This window comes from Alosa pseudoharengus, unplaced genomic scaffold (assembly GCF_046254945.1).
Source record: "Alosa pseudoharengus isolate Yale_2024_CS ecotype anadromous, Long Island Sound unplaced genomic scaffold, YU_APseudo_1.1 YU_APseudo_1.1_scf_6, whole genome shotgun sequence".
NCBI classification, from domain to species: Eukaryota; Metazoa; Chordata; class Actinopteri; order Clupeiformes; family Clupeidae; genus Alosa; species Alosa pseudoharengus.
In genome coordinates, this window is record NW_027468848.1 from 22,574,858 (window position 1) to 22,590,420 (window position 15,563).

The following is a 15,563-nucleotide window of genomic DNA, read 5'->3' on the forward strand; positions in this document are numbered from 1 at the left end:
TCCTAAATGGATTAGCTGTATGTGACATAGTTTAATATTCATCTCGGTAACACTTTATTTTACTGAACACATGTTAGCCATTAATACATAACTAATATGTGTTTTTATTAGTGCTTAATGGTCTATATTAATTGACGTTACACATTTATTAGGTCTTTATTCAACAATTTCTTGTTCTTACTCAGTAGATGAATTATTCTTGGTAAATCCTGAATAAGCAAATAGTTGGTCTTAATCTAAGGTTATGAAATTGCAGTATGGATCAAAATAGAAAATGTATAGCCTTCTAATACATTGTTTTAATATGTTATTATTCTGTCACTATCAGTCACATATTTAGACAGTGAATTAGGAGTCTGTTATCTCTCTATTTTGATCTATACTATATATCAAGTCAAGTCAAGTTTATTTATATATTTCATTATATAAATAAACACAGACACTCAAAGTCATACACAGAGGTCGTTCGGTGTGCTTTACATAAACAAAACCAAACAATAATAACAAATAAAAGCATAGAAGGGCAATATAGTCAAAGAATCAGGGCTTAAAATTCATTTTTCAAAATGGGGGGGGGAATTCCCACCTTAGGTTATTCATGTAGGGGGGATTTACACAATTTAGGGGGAAGGGGGGGATTGCAATTTTGATACTTCTTCGATACTTTTTAAAAAAGTGTTTGATTTTGGGGCCCCGAACACCCTGACGTCATCAGTAATATATACTGTAGTGGGATCATTCACAACAGTGGACATCCTAGATTCTGCTTGACTCTCTCCACACACACACACTGAAAATTATGGCTTATGTGATAGGCTATGTTTCTATTTTATATATTTGTTAATTTATATAGAGTGTATTTAGTTAATAATGTATTTTTTTAATGTATAGCATTTTACTAGTAATTACTAGTAGCTAAACATATTTAGTAATTTGAATGCTTCATATTGACGTTTAACTATAACACTTATTATTATATCTTTAATGTGTTGTGTAGGTCTAATTGAGTGCACATTGGTGATGAGTAGGTGTAACTGAGTGCCTGTCACTTTAAGAAAATAGGTGAGAGTAATTAGCCTCCCTTCAGCCTCCCTTTAGGCTAGTCGCTAGTGAATAAAAGTTGTGCATAGTGCATAAGGATATGTGGATGCAATTCATTATGTTTTCTATGTTATTAGATAAAATTAATGTTCAAAAAACTAACAAGTTGAAGACAATCTTTCTGGGATCAAGTGTTGACGTGACCTGAGCTAGCAGGATAGTTACCAAGGAGCTCTTTCCAGATGTAAAAGTTTGCCATGGTTGCATAGTAGCCTATTTGCGTAAGCGCAAAGTGGTTCTCTCTCTCTCTCTCTCCGTGTGTGTGTGTCTGCGTCTGCATGAGGCCATGTTCAATTCAACTCGGTAGTTGATCCGTCCGGTCAATAGCACCGCCTTCACGCCACTTCATGATTATATTAACGTCATCAGACAGGCTGTAAAAGTGTATGCGGGAATTTCTCGCATTATGATGGCTAGAGTTGCGGGACTTTTACGGGACAAATTATGCGCAATACCCGCAATCCCGCAGTGAAATTTAAGCTCTGATCATACAAAAAAGAAAACACAAGGTAAAATCATTTAAAAAGAAAGAATAATTAATAAGCAAAAACAAAGGCAAAAGTAGTAGAAAAGTAATAATAGACAAGGTAGAATAATTATCAAGGCAGATTCAGAATTTGTAACTCGGCACAGTTAACAGAAAGCATCTGAGAACAGTTTGGTCTTAAGTCTAGATTTAAAACTGGCTACAGTTGGGGCCTTTTTGATGTCACCCAAAAGTTGGTTCCAGAGCTGAGCCGCATAGCAGCTAAAAGCTGCTTCACCATGTTTAGTTCTAACAGTAGGTTTTACTAACAGGTTTTTCACCTGGGACCTGAGAGGACGAGAAGGTGTGTACTGCTGAAGCATGTCTGACAGGTGGTTAGGTCCTGCTCCATTTACTGATTTATAAACAAGCAATAGTGCTTTAAAGTCAATTCTGTGACTTACTGGAAGCCAGTGCAAGGACTTATGAATTGGAGTAATGTGGTCAGTTCTTTTAGTTTTTGTTAGAATCCTAGCTGCTGCATTTTGTATCACCTGAAGCTGTTTAATAATCTTTTTAGGAAGGCCTGTGAACAGTCCATTGCCGTAATCAACCCTGCTGGAGATAAATGCATGAATGAGTTTTTCTAAGTCATGTTTTGACATCAGCCCTCTGAGTTTGGCAATATTTTTGAGGTGGTAAAAAGCTGATTTAGTTATCGCTTTCATGTGGCTGTTGAAATTTAGATCACTGTCAATTAATACACCAAGATTTTTAACAGCATCCTTTGCCTTCAACCCTTTTGTGTCAAGGAGAGTGGCAACGCTGCTTCGGTAGTGAGAATGGAAATGTTTGGCTTCACTTCTCTATCTGTTTATGACCAGTTGTTGCAGTGTGTTCAGGGTCAACCTGTTGCTCTCAACAGCTTTCTCAAAAGCACAGCTTACCTTTACCATTCAGGAATAAAAGCTGTCCTATCAGGGCAAAAAAACTGAAAACCAAACGTCCACCATGTTTCCATCCAAAGTTGGAATGCTTATATTTATAGATTTATGCATTTTTTTTTTACTGTCTGACTTCATTATGTATTTTTCACTGTAATAACAATACACTTGCCATTGAGGAGTTGCAATGCAGTTAGTATTGTTGTGCTTTCAATGAGCTGGTGCTTTCAATGAGCTGGTGTTATGTCTGCTCTGCATAGGGTGGTGTTGGTGCTTTCACTCCTTGTGCCTGAGGTGATTCACAGTCTTTCCTCCTTTTTACCAAATATAATTACTTCAGTTTTTTCTTTGTTCAGCTGAAGAAAATTTTGAGACATCCAGGTGTAACCTTAGATCAAGATCAACTGGTTGCTTATTAAGGATTACCAAGAATAAACAATCTATTGATTAAGAATAAGAAATTGTTTAATAAAGAGCTAATAAATGTGCAGTTGTGCTTAATACAGACCCCGTTGAGCACTAATACACATGTTAATTATGTATTAATGGCTAAAATGTGTTCGCTAAAATAACGTGTTACCTTAATCTCCAAGCAGACTGTAGAGAGGTAAAGAGTCCAGTTCAGGCCACCCTACCAGTAGGGAGGTACGTGTGAGTAGTCCATTCAGATTGCCGTTCCACTAATCCAGTTTGTCATAGAATGCTGTCATACATGGCCTCCTAACTCGATTAAGCATAGTCATCAGGGGCAGTTTGTTCCTGGAATCTTGCATTCACAGTAAGGCCACAATATTTCTTTAAGCATGATGACAAAGTACAGCCTGGAAGATTGCAAATGGTGGACAATTAATGAGATTTAGTATGGTAAATGATGAAGGCCAGCTAATGAAGAGTTCTTCGGCAGGCCTGGATTATAATAGCCTGACGTTGTCATACTCAAATTCTAGTCAGAATATGAGTCTGATACTGCTCCATTGGGGCGTAATTATGGGGCGTGTATCAACCGATACAGGGGTTGCACTCAATTGGATAGACCTAACCAATCAGAGCGAAATAGCTTACGAGATGTAAGAAGAAAACACAAACCATCCTTCTTCTCCACAAATGCCTTAACATTGTTTTCTGGTCTTTTGTAAAAGTTATTGTGCTGTCAATATCTCCTACAACACTCATTGGCGAAATTTAAGAGATGCGTAGTAGGGTAGGCTATTAGGAAAAAACTGATAGCCTATATCCCCTCCGTTTTTTAAAAATAATTCCGTTGAACACTGATATGCTACAAACATGTAATAAACAGCTGGGAAAGGCTGTCGCAAATCCTTCTAATAGGTGGTCAATCAGAGATTTCAACGAACAAGGGAACAACATGTCAATGCAACGCGCTGTTTTCCCTTGATGAACGTGAAACCATGAGTTTTCCCACATCTCAACTTTGGCCAAAGTTTTCAGAAATAATCGTTTTTAGTGATACAACCTCATTGAAATAATATGCATTTTCCATATGGGGTCTTAGAAGCCATCTGTCTCTTTCTAGCCACAGCGTTTTTGTTGCAAACATAATCAACCTAAGCGTGCTCAGATGACGTGATAGACAAGGCGCTGTTGCTCATCTGTCCATCATCGTAAAGCCCGATTTGATTGGTCCGCCCAGGTCTGGGGCGAGCATAGTTGCTCCACAATGGAGCAATGCCAGACCGAACTTCCCGACCTCAAATGTTGTGGGCGGGACTAAATTCGGCTGGCACCCAGGCTAGGATTATAATCCATTGTACTTTAAAATTGTACTCATCGAAATGATCCTCACATCCTCTGTCTGTCTATTCAGCGTGTCCTCTCAAAAATGTGCATTCCTGCACAGTCCTGTCTCTGTAGATGGAAAACAGACAGCCAAGGCACCCGCTATTCTAATGTGCTGCCAATCAACAACGTTGTTTTATGATCATGGAAGGGGAGGGTGTATTTGTTTGGCTGTTATAAGATTTTGCGTTTAGCTGAAGCATTAGTTAGTATCACCACCAGGCCTGTTCAGTGGGCTTCCATTTTAGCAGCTATTAAACACTCTGCGTGTTGAATAGCAGTTTTTCATTCACCATTTTTCTACTAATAACTTTTAAATGCAGTTATTTAGCTGTGCTTGATAAAATCTCCTGGCACCACTGCTCTAGTAAACCAGATCTGCCCTGAATGAAATTGCAGCGATCTTACCACTAAATTCCATTCTGGAAATCTGGCAGCTGAACAGCCTGGCTGGGTTCTGTGAGTGTTCGAGATTAGACCTGTAAGTGCTCCTTCTGTAGACTGCCTCTCATATTTTTTTCTCTCTCTCTCTCTCTCTCTCTCTCTCTCTCTCTCTCTATATCTCCCCCTCTCTCTATCTGCAGTGTGGCGCTACGTGGGGGCAGTCGGAGGCAGCATCTTCCTGTTCATCCAGCTGATGCTCCTGGTCGAGTTCGCCCATCGCTGGAACCAAAACTGGTAATGATCCACGCTTAGCATCAGCTTGATTAGACCCATCAGCACATCCAAAGCACGCAGAAGCCTTTCATCCAGACCAGAGGTTCCATCTGCTGTCCCCATTCTGCGGAGCACAGATGAATGCAAAATCAGTCACGGTGGATATATCAAATGCAGGTAGACAGCAGAAATGCAGAGTGCAGCCATTTCCCTTCAGCCCTTTCTTAGCGCGACTGTTGTGAAATGGCAAAGCAAAACAATCCGCGCAGCCTGCACACCTGAAATCCATTAAGCATGAGAGAGGGGAAGACGTACTGTAGTATTAGCGACTCATAATTTCCACTGTACGTTTGCCAGAGTGGTCCACACCATTAACACGAAGAACTCCTGCTGTGGAGGCTACTTTAGCACAGCCAGGGACCCAATGCTACAGATATGATGGAAATAAAATCACAACCCATTACCATCAAGGGATCATGTTGGTAAGGCGCATAAACATCAAACAGGATGAAATCTAACAGGATGTTCGATGTTTGGGAAAGATAAACTTTAAACAGATTATGACTTCAGAGCTCTCACTGTCCTAAATTTAGACCCGTCCAAACGCTCCAGACACATTTTCTGGATCTTCAGTGGGTATAGTATGTCTGGCTGCGTTCAGTCTTTTCGCCCCTCTGTGACCCGTCTGAATTACAGCCCAAATTCGTTTAACACTGATTTGGTGCCTCAGAGCTCCAGATGACGAATGACTGAGCGCTATGCTGCAGTGGGCCGGGTTTACCGGTCTCCTGTGGTCACGTGGGCCTGCTGCTTCGGTAGTGAGAGGGGAAATGTTTGGCTTCACTTCTCTATCTGTTTATGATCAGTTGTTGCAGTGTGTTCAGGGTCAACCTGTTGCTCTCAACAGCTTTCTCAAAAGCACAGCTTACCTTTACCATTCAGGAATAAAAGCTGTCCTATCAGGGCAAAAAAAACTGAAAACCAAACGTCCACCATGTTTCCATCCAAAGTTGGAATGCTTATATTTATAGATTTATGCATTTTTTTTTTTTACTGTCTGACTTCATTATGTATTTTTCACTGTAATAACAATACAAATGTTTGACTTGCCATTGAGGAGTTGCAATGCAGTTAGTATTGTTGTGCTTTCAATGAGCTGGTGCTTTCAATGAGCTGGTGTTATGTCTGCTCTGCATAGGTTGGTGTTGGTGCTTTCATTCCTTGTGCCTGAGGTGATTCACAGCTCCTGGTAGAAGTTAAAGAGTGCAGGCGAGGATTCGCTAGGGGCAGGGAGAGTTGAGCAGTGGGTGGGATGGAGATTGGAGCGTAGCAGACAGGATGCACATGCTAGGGCTAAATGTGTCCGCAGAGCCATCCCCACCCCCCCAACACACACACAGTCACACACACTCACACACACACACACACACATACCAGCACGGCTACCCCCAGGCTCTGAGGGAAGCAAGTAGAACAAAACAGCAAAACAGTGGGGTAGGAACTGAAAGAAGAGCAAATAAAAAAAAAGTCCCAGGATGAAAGGAAGTACATTTGTGAAGCTTTCCTGTAGTACTGTATGATTGTGTTCAGCAGGGAGCCTGTGTGTGTTTGTGTCAGGGCTAGGTCAGCCAAGCTGCAGATGTAGTTTGTTTGTTTGTGTGTGTGTGTGTGTGTGTGTGTTGTACAGGATCAATTCCTGCCTGTTTTATGTGTCTTTGTGCATGACTGGGCCAACAACTGTGTATGCCATTGTGAGTGTGTGTAAGTGCCTTTGAAAGAGTGTGTATGTGCAAGAGAGAGAAAGAGAGAGAGAGAGAGAGAGAAAGGGGTAGGGAGAGAAAGGGGTAGGGAGAGAGCACATGCGCATAAACACGTCCAGAGTGACCAGATGGCCCAGTTGAGGTGACACAGGCGTTGGCGAGCAGCCAAGTGGAGGCAGTGGATAGTCAGACTTGGTTTAATGCTGTAGAGTGAGTGAGCACACAGTTACATACACATGCGCGCACAGTCGCACACAAACACACACACACACTTCCCAGAAGAATGCCTTAACTCACCACATGCTGCTGCCTTATTAAAGCATGTCCATACATCCGCCTAATTGGCGACTGACCCCTCTTGATTAAACCATGGGCCAGTCAACTAACTAATTTAAAAGTGCTGATTCAATTATTTTTTCCCCAGGCCAGGTCTGTAAGTGTTTCTGTGTGTTTGCATGCCTGCTTTTGTTTTGAAGGATGTTTGGAGCTTGGTGCTCAACTCCACCTTTGGACAGTTTTGATGTCGTGTCTGTTTTAGAGTTGTATTGACTTACCCTCTTTCTAGGTCAATAAACTACTTTGCACAGTATCCACATAGAGTCGAGAACAGCATTGGTTTTGTGATTGTCATTGCTTATGCGGTTTCAGCCAGACAACACAACAGATAGTCCAGCACAATAGTAGGACTTCCTCTCTCTCTCTGTTTGTTCCAGTAATCCACTCATTTGCTGAACTACTCCCATATATACAGTAGTTGCACAATGGATTAGTTAATCATGCAGGCCTGTATTGCTTTTCCTGGCAGTGTTAAAAATATAAACTGGAGTTTAACATGGTCCTTATAATAATAAGCTGTTTCTTTTTCAGCTTTTCTTTTTTGCGCTCCCTCAGTAACAGTGATTATCATATAAATGCACTCAAACATAATGTTGTCTTTACGAACGGCCTACTGAGATTTATTGGGTGAAAAACTTCTTCAGTCTAAGAAAAGACCTTCTATTCTGATTGTGGTTAATAGTTTCTCATATCCCCCCACCCCCCCTCTCCTGCGCAGGACGTCAGGGGTGAAGTACAACAAGCTGTGGTACGCGGCGCTGGCCCTGGTGACCCTGGTGCTCTTCACGGTGGCGGTGGGCGCGCTGGTCTTCATGGCCTACTTCTACACGCACCCGCAGGTCTGCTTCCTCAACAAGATCTTCCTGGGCGTCAACGCCTCCCTCTGCGTCATCGTCTCCCTGCTGGCCATCTCGCCCTGCATCCAGACCTGTGAGTCTGACTCGGCTTTCTGTGTGTGTGTGTGTGTGTGTGTGTGTGTGTGTGTGTGTGTGTGTGTGTGTGTGTGTGTGTGTGTGTGTGTGTGTGTTTTCGCACACGTGACAGATGGGCTGGGGAATGTGCACATGTCAACAGCAGCAGTCACACAACTGCATAGTGTGCCGGGTGAATCATGCGTGTGCTCTGTTCTCTCCACTGAGCGCGGCAGCAGAGAGGCTCTAAACAGGAGCATCCTGAGGCCACAGCACAATGGATAGAGAGAGTGGGATGAGCTACATGGATTAAAACATCACTATGCAACAGTGTGGCCACATTTTGTGAACGAGTTTGTACTACTGTTTGTGTCATCCTCAAGTTCATTTAGTAGGTTATTTAGTAGGTTTATGGTCTGTGTCTGTCTGTGTCTTTGTGTCTATTTAAACCACTGTACTGTAAATAAGGTCATTGGCCGCAGCCCGCAAACTACATAACTTGTGATGAAACGCCATTCCCCCTTTCTCTCTCTCTCTCTCTCTCTCTCTCTCTCTCTCTCTCTCTCTCTCTCTCTTTCTCTCTCTCTCACACTCTCTCTCTCTCTCTCTCTCTCTCTCTCTCTCACACTCTCTCTCTCTCACTCTCTCACTCTCTCTCTCTCTCTCCAGACCAGCCTATGTCTGGCCTGCTGCAGCCTGGAGTGATCAGTGTGTATGTCATGTACCTGACCTTCTCAGCCCTCTCCAGCAAACCCAAAGAAAGTGAGTGACATCTGTGTGAGTGTCTGTGCATGTGTCTATTTGTGTGTGTGTGTAGGAGACTGTAAGTGTGTGTGAATGTTTGTGTGAAATGCTTGCTCTCGCATTTAACAGAGCCAAGCCCTAAGTCAAGCTCTTATTAACAGAGCCCAGCAGTGGCACCCAGAGCTAGATTTAATTGCTCCTACATTCGGGCAAACCTCTTCCCTCTCATTAAACCTGTGTGTGTGTGTGTGTTTGTGTGTGTGTTGCAGGGGTGGAGGAGAACGGAGTCAACGTCACTGTGTGCGTGTTCCCCTTCAGCTCGGGCGATGAGAGCGGTAAGAGGATAGCCACAGGAGTGGGCACGGCCATCCTCTTCTGCTGCATCCTTTACTCATGGTACGTCAGGGGAGGGGGGCAGTTGGGTCAAAGTTGTACACCTCTCCTCCAGTCTTGTCTCAACTCCTGAACTCTCTCCTCTCCTTTACTGTCAGTCATTCATTCACTCACTCACAAACCCTCGCATAGACAGAGAGAGAGAGAGAGAGAGAGAGAGAGAGAGAGATCTTTAACATTATTACTGCTGTTTATTTTACTGTTCTTAATGCTTTGCCAATATTGTACAATGCACAGTCATGCCAGTAAAGGAGAGAGAGAGAGAGAGAGAGAAAAAACTCTCTCCATCTTCTAGGAGTCCTTGGTCTATTTCAAAACACTAAACTGATTTTCAATTTTCCGTTTCTCCTGCTGCCTGGTCACGTTTTTCACATCGCAACATAAACGTGCAATTTAGCCTGTGGGACTGTGCGGGCTGTTATTGTCAACATAAAAGCAGGTAGTGTTGCCATGGTTGAGCAAAGTAGAAAGAGGAGGAGGAGGAGGAGGCGAGGAAGATTAAAGCCTCCTCCGCTTGGCTCCCACAGTGTGGAAGGGTGTACTCACATGTGTTTCACATTAGGATCCGACATGTCATCCGAGGCTCTCCCCTCGCTCGCTCGCTGGCGGTTTATTCGGTAACTTTGCTCCATATTTACCCAGATCTGTTGTAAGTGTGGGAATGGAGCATCGCGAAGCCACCATTTTGAACTGCCGTGTGGTGGTCAAGGCACTTGGTGGGCAGTCCCACTCCCCTCGCATGAGAAGGGGCAAGCCGATGAAGTTAAAAGCTGAATGGGCTGAGGCTTTCTCAGGGAAGCTTTCCCAGACAACGGTTTATTAAAAAAAAAACACAGGAGAATGTTGGCCATTTTGTTTGGCTTTGACAATGTACCACTTCCAGTAATTAGTGTGTGTGTGTGTATATGAGTGTGTGTGTGTGTGCATGTGTGCATGTGAGTGTATATGTGTGTGTGTTCATGTGAGTGTGTGTGTGTGTGTGTGTGTGTGGGAGATTGAAAGCACTTTAATGATAACCACAGTGGGGTGTGCCAGTTTCCTCCTCTGCTATTTCGCCCTGTGAAACACAGCATTAGGGATGGTAATTATTGACTTCATGTTACTACAGTCTCATGGAAGCGGTAGCAGAAAATGTGCGTAGCGTCACCCAAGATTCTAAAGCATTTAAGCAACCAGATAAAAAGTCTAGGGCGTCAGTGGTAGAAAGAAAGGAAGAAGATAAAGCTACAAAGTATACCATGTCGACCAGACTGAAACAGACCTGTCTTACAATCTTTTATATGTACAGTATTAAAGCAACACCAAAGAACTTTCCCTGTCGCACGCACGCTATTTGTTTATCCAGCACAGGCTTTGCAAATAACGATGTCCACAGACAAGGTAGAATATTTTGCATGACTTATAAAAGTACGATGTATTGCGACATCAGATCCAAGTCAAATTTGTAGTTTCTTATGTCTCATTCCATCGAACTACAGATCCGCTACCCATCTGGCAAACTTACATAGTGTGGTTGTAGCCGATAGAGGGCCGCAAAGCGAATGCAGAATTGCCGCTCACCCTGTTACGAGTTGATGAACCACTGAAACGATTTTGGAAACATTATTTTAAGCTATAGAAAACTCTTTGGTGTTGCTTTAAGGCTTAAGTAAGTATCAACGGGAATTTTAGTCCAATGTTGTTTATCGCCCTCATGTCACAGACCACCAAACCACAGTAACTTCTCCCCAAAGGAGGACCCATGGAGTCAGCATTTAGGGAATGATGGGAATAAATCATTATTTGGAATGGATTTGGGTGCTAATGAACACCACATGTGTTGTTTTTGAATCCTTTGTTTTCTGATAAAAGGCAAATCGTTGTTAGCTTTTCTTCACACCCAGTGGTGTCTGTTTTCTTATTTATCTCTTCTCTCTCTCTCTCTCTCTTCGCTCAGCCTCTTTTCAGTTCTGGGGCCAATTTTCCAATTAGCAGCAGGGAGTTTGGTTTATGTGTGTACTGAAATATGTCCAATGCATTTGGCTTGAAGGGTGCTCCTTTGGCCATTTGTTAACCTCTTTATCTCTCTCTCTCTCTTTCTCTCTCTCTCTCTCTCTCTCTCTGAGCAGCTTGACTTCCACCACCAGAAGGAGCTCAACCGCTCTGCGGGTGTACAGGAACTCTGTTCAAGAGAGTGAGGTAATTGAACACCTCTGCAGACTGCAGTCACCCACAAGGCTTGACCCTCCAGCGCCCCTTATTACGACCCAATAACAACATGGTCGTTAATTATGTTTTTGCAAACATTATTGGGTAACATATGGTGTAGTGTTTACACAATGACAGTGATGTTGGACCGGATATGTTACACTTTTTTGCTTTCTACTTTCCCTGACAGAGAGCTCGCTGTTGTTTCTGCTGGGGAGATGACACCGGTAAGTGGATTTATGTCAACAATGAACTGACCCATACTGATAGCTGTTCTAATACAGTTAGGTCCACTATAACTGATTATGTGATCATTTTGATTGACTTCTACTGAGTAGAATTGATTAGATCAAGTGATTTATCCACATCATGCAATTACTGCTCTTTTTACATTGCATTACATTTACAAGTAGGTGAATGAATCACAGTTTGCACTGAACCTCATGTGCACTCCTCTTCCGCTCCAGTGACACCTGGTGGCTGTAGGCCTCTATAACAACAGTGTTTTTCTTTACACTCCTCCATGCGCGCTTGTTGACCTAACTGAGCTGATGCTGTGTTTCTCAGATGACTTTGATGAGGAGGAGAAGAAAACGGGCGGCGGCGGTCAGGATGTCAATTACGACGAGCAGGACGGCACTATCTACAGTTACGCCTACTTCCACTTTGTCTTCTTCCTCGGCTCCCTCTACGTCATGATGACCGTCACAAACTGGTTCCAGTGAGTACCGTATAATGCACTATATCCCATGAGGCCAGCTCATACCAAGGACACTGCCATTATGCACTGTTCCTTATAGAGCATATAGCACTAACCAATACAGGCCAATACACACTGGGTTGAGTTGTTTGTTTCAGAGGTGGGTAATCCCACTAGAAAGTCTTACTCACTATATATTGGTTCTGCCTGTGTACTAAACACAACTGATTTCACTAGCTGATCTACCTGGCTGAAGAGTAATTGGAATTGTATTGTTTAGTGAACAAGTATGTAGACTTCTAGTGTCTGAATCCAGGTTACCCACCTCTCTGTTTTTTTTTTATTGTTTGTTTGTTGAGTTCTTGTATTGTGTTTGTTGAATTGTTGTCTTGAGATTTTGCTTGTGTGCCCACAGTTACAAAGATGCCAGTATCGAGGAGCTGCTGGACGGCAGCTGGTCAGTGTTCTGGATCAAGATGGCCTCCTGCTGGGTCTGCCTCGTGCTCTACTTGGGGACCCTGGTGGCCCCCGTGTTCTGTCCAAGGAGGTTTGAGGCCTAGAACCAGCGAGACCCCACTCCCAACCCTGCTGCCCATCCTGTTGTCTCCTACAAAAGGTGGCAACACCCACCCAGGCACACACACACACAGACACTCATACACACCCTCTCTCTCTCTCTCTATCTCTCTCTCTCTCTCTCTCTCTCACACACACACACACCACCTCAGTAGTTTGGGTTTTGTTATTGCTGTTAGGTTTATCTTTTTTCTACATTTTTCTACATTATGTTTCATCATAGGTTTTTTAGTGTGTATGTGTGTCAAGAGAAGGCTATCAATGCCTTAAAGTTCCTATGACCTGTTTTTTTGTTTGTTTACTTTGTTTGATTGATTGTTTGTTTGTTTTATATTTCATTATGAAGCATGGAGTTCTGTTACTGTTGCATTCATTGTGGATACAGTGACCACCTTTACCAGTTGGTTGTCGTAAATGTATATAAACATCTTTTTTAATATATGAGGAACCAATCCCCAGATTCAAACCCAAGAAACATTTTGCTCAGGCCCATAAAGCACCTGTAAGTGTCTTGCTTGTTACATTGGTAGATAATATATTCTATGCAATTCAACGGGCTATTGTTAATTTTGTACTTCTTTGTCATCTGGTTTCAAACTACTCATTTCAGCTCATTGTTTATTATTCTTGTTTGCATCTGTGAGACTCAGTTGAACACCAGGAAAATATGTTTTTGTAATTGCACAGACTTTTTTCCCAAATATGTCACATATTGACCTAAGATTTGTGTAAATAGAAATGGAAATCATGGGGCCAATTTGTCCTTTTGTTTTCTTTTGTTGTAGCTTTTTATGATCAGGACAGAAGATATTCATCTTTGTCGGTAGTTGTAGTTGGGTCAGGAAAGAGGCATAAGTCGTGCGAGAGCTTAATCTCAGGATATGAGGTTTTGGAAACTGAATCTGGAGAGGATTAAGGTTTGAAGGGCACAGAGTGAAGTTCGGGAGGTGTGTTACAATACAGCTGTTAGTCTATAGTCCAAATATGACGTTTTTGTCATGGGTGAAGATATACCATCAACTAGACACGCAGTGACTTCTCAGCATTAAGGCCAAATACTGAATGCAGCCCTCCATATGCACTCAAGATGTCACTAAGTAGGATCGGAGGAGGCCAAAGCTAGAACCTAAGGGATTCAATGGTGTCATGTCCAGGCAAATGCAGAGCATTGCTAACTCACACAACTACTTAAGTAACCAAGAAGCAGCATTTCTCTCAAACTGGGTTTGAGCAGATACAGGTATTGTACAGCTATTACAAACTATTATTTAACAATCAGTTTTAATGCAATCAGAAGTGCTTTTTACCAGCTCATGTTTGGTAAGGTTGTCTTTGTGCTTTCCTTTTAATTACCATTCAAAGTGGTAAAAAAATACGTTTTTGAGGAAATGTTGCTCCATACTAGAGATGCTTTTTAACATAAAATTTTGTTTTGTGTTGTTTTGTAATTTAGTGTTTTGATGATCACATCAGAGAATAGACAGTGAACTATTGTTACATTTTCATACTAATAAATACTAATAATAAATATTTGTAGAGTCAGTTTCCAAGATCCAAATCCACCAGTATTTAGTATTTTTCCATCTTAGTTGTTAATATGTACATAATAATAATGCACTTTTTCTATCTTTCATACTGGCATTTTACAGTTAGAACTAGTATGTATTCCTGATGCTTAGTGTGCAGCTGTAGTACAACAGATGTAGCATGAGCTCACATCAGTGATCAGTATGCTCACAGTGTGTATCACCTGTCTCAGCCCACAACACATAACAGAAACTGGAAACTTTTTATATGAAGGGTTTTATCCTGTGGTTTTATGTCTTCATTTTCTCTTAACAAACTAATTAGCCATATAGAAAGGGGTGAGATTTGTGATATAGACTAATTGATTTGCATTTTAATTTTAATTGATTTGAATTGGCATCTTGCAATGTCGTGCAATTCTTTACTCAGAAGTTCTGTGGGTCACTTTTCAGAAGCTAACAAAAGTGTGTAAAGGTCAGTCCCTTTAAATAGTCACTGTGGGTATGTTTCACTCATTATGAACTAACTACTTGCTCGCTTGTCACCTTTGAATGCAATTCTTAAGGTTAAAAAACCTGTGAAAAATAGTAATTAACAGTGAAGGGGTCTTCAAGGTAGCACATTTCATTTTTAACACCGTATATTTCTTTCTCTTATCTCAGTGGTCAAAGTAATTGTTGTAATTTCAGTCTTATGATTAATAATTAGAAATAAATTACTATATATCTAATTCTGACATTTAAAACCACTTACAATTAATTGTTGGTGTGAGAGTTGTGTGTTGGTGTGAGAGTTGTGTACTAACATGATGCTTGCCATTATTTTTGTAATGCTCATAGTTATTTGTTTAGTACTTTCAAAATGCTTCTAGGTCAAATTCTTCAGCTGCCAACCTCGTCAGGGTTGTGTTATAAAAATGACCACTAGGAGTGCTAATACTGCACTTTCAATTCGGTGTGTTTACATGTTACATATTTGGTAGGTGCATCTGAATGAAACATAGCTGTTTTGTTTTTTAGGGGCAATACATAGGTTGAGTGAAAGGCATAATTGTTGTTGTCCAATTGTGAAAAAACAACAAAAAACCTAACAGACAAATTATAAATGAGAGCTATTTGTGTTCATATGTTGTTGTTATTTTTGTTGTTGTTTTTATTGTTGTTTTTAATTCATTTTCTTGTATACATAAATTAGTATTGGTATTGAAGTACCAGTGTGTGGGTGAAGATTGAGGTGCTGAGCAGTGTGCTAGAGACCATCTGTACTGCCATGAACGAGCCTTACATCATGAAGTACAAACTCTATTCTGTCCTGTACTGAATTCTCAGTTTTTCAGTGGTCTTTTTAATGATTAAACATAAAATCTAAATGTAACTCTGACGTGTTTTTTTTTTTTGTCTTTGTTATGGACCTTTAAATGTATTTTTTTCCATGTGAAGTCTGTAATAATATCTGTAAGGATTC

At 41.5% G+C, this 15,563-nt stretch overlaps 1 protein-coding gene across 1 annotated transcript in view; it reads left to right on the forward strand.

Moving 5' to 3' along the window:
- Positions 1 to 15,473, forward strand: part of serinc5 (serine incorporator 5) — a 29,536-nt gene extending 14,063 nt beyond the window's left edge. Inside the window, exons 5-12 of the mRNA XM_076270652.1 lie at positions 4,893 to 4,986; positions 7,780 to 7,991; positions 8,642 to 8,734; positions 8,986 to 9,112; positions 11,218 to 11,287; positions 11,487 to 11,523; positions 11,864 to 12,017; positions 12,412 to 15,473. Coding sequence (XP_076126767.1) covers positions 4,893 to 4,986; positions 7,780 to 7,991; positions 8,642 to 8,734; positions 8,986 to 9,112; positions 11,218 to 11,287; positions 11,487 to 11,523; positions 11,864 to 12,017; positions 12,412 to 12,556 — 932 coding nt within the window. The 3' untranslated portion in view covers positions 12,557 to 15,473. The remainder of the gene's footprint in view (positions 1 to 4,892; positions 4,987 to 7,779; positions 7,992 to 8,641; positions 8,735 to 8,985; positions 9,113 to 11,217; positions 11,288 to 11,486; positions 11,524 to 11,863; positions 12,018 to 12,411) is intronic.
- Positions 15,474 to 15,563: the final 90 nt, after the last annotated feature.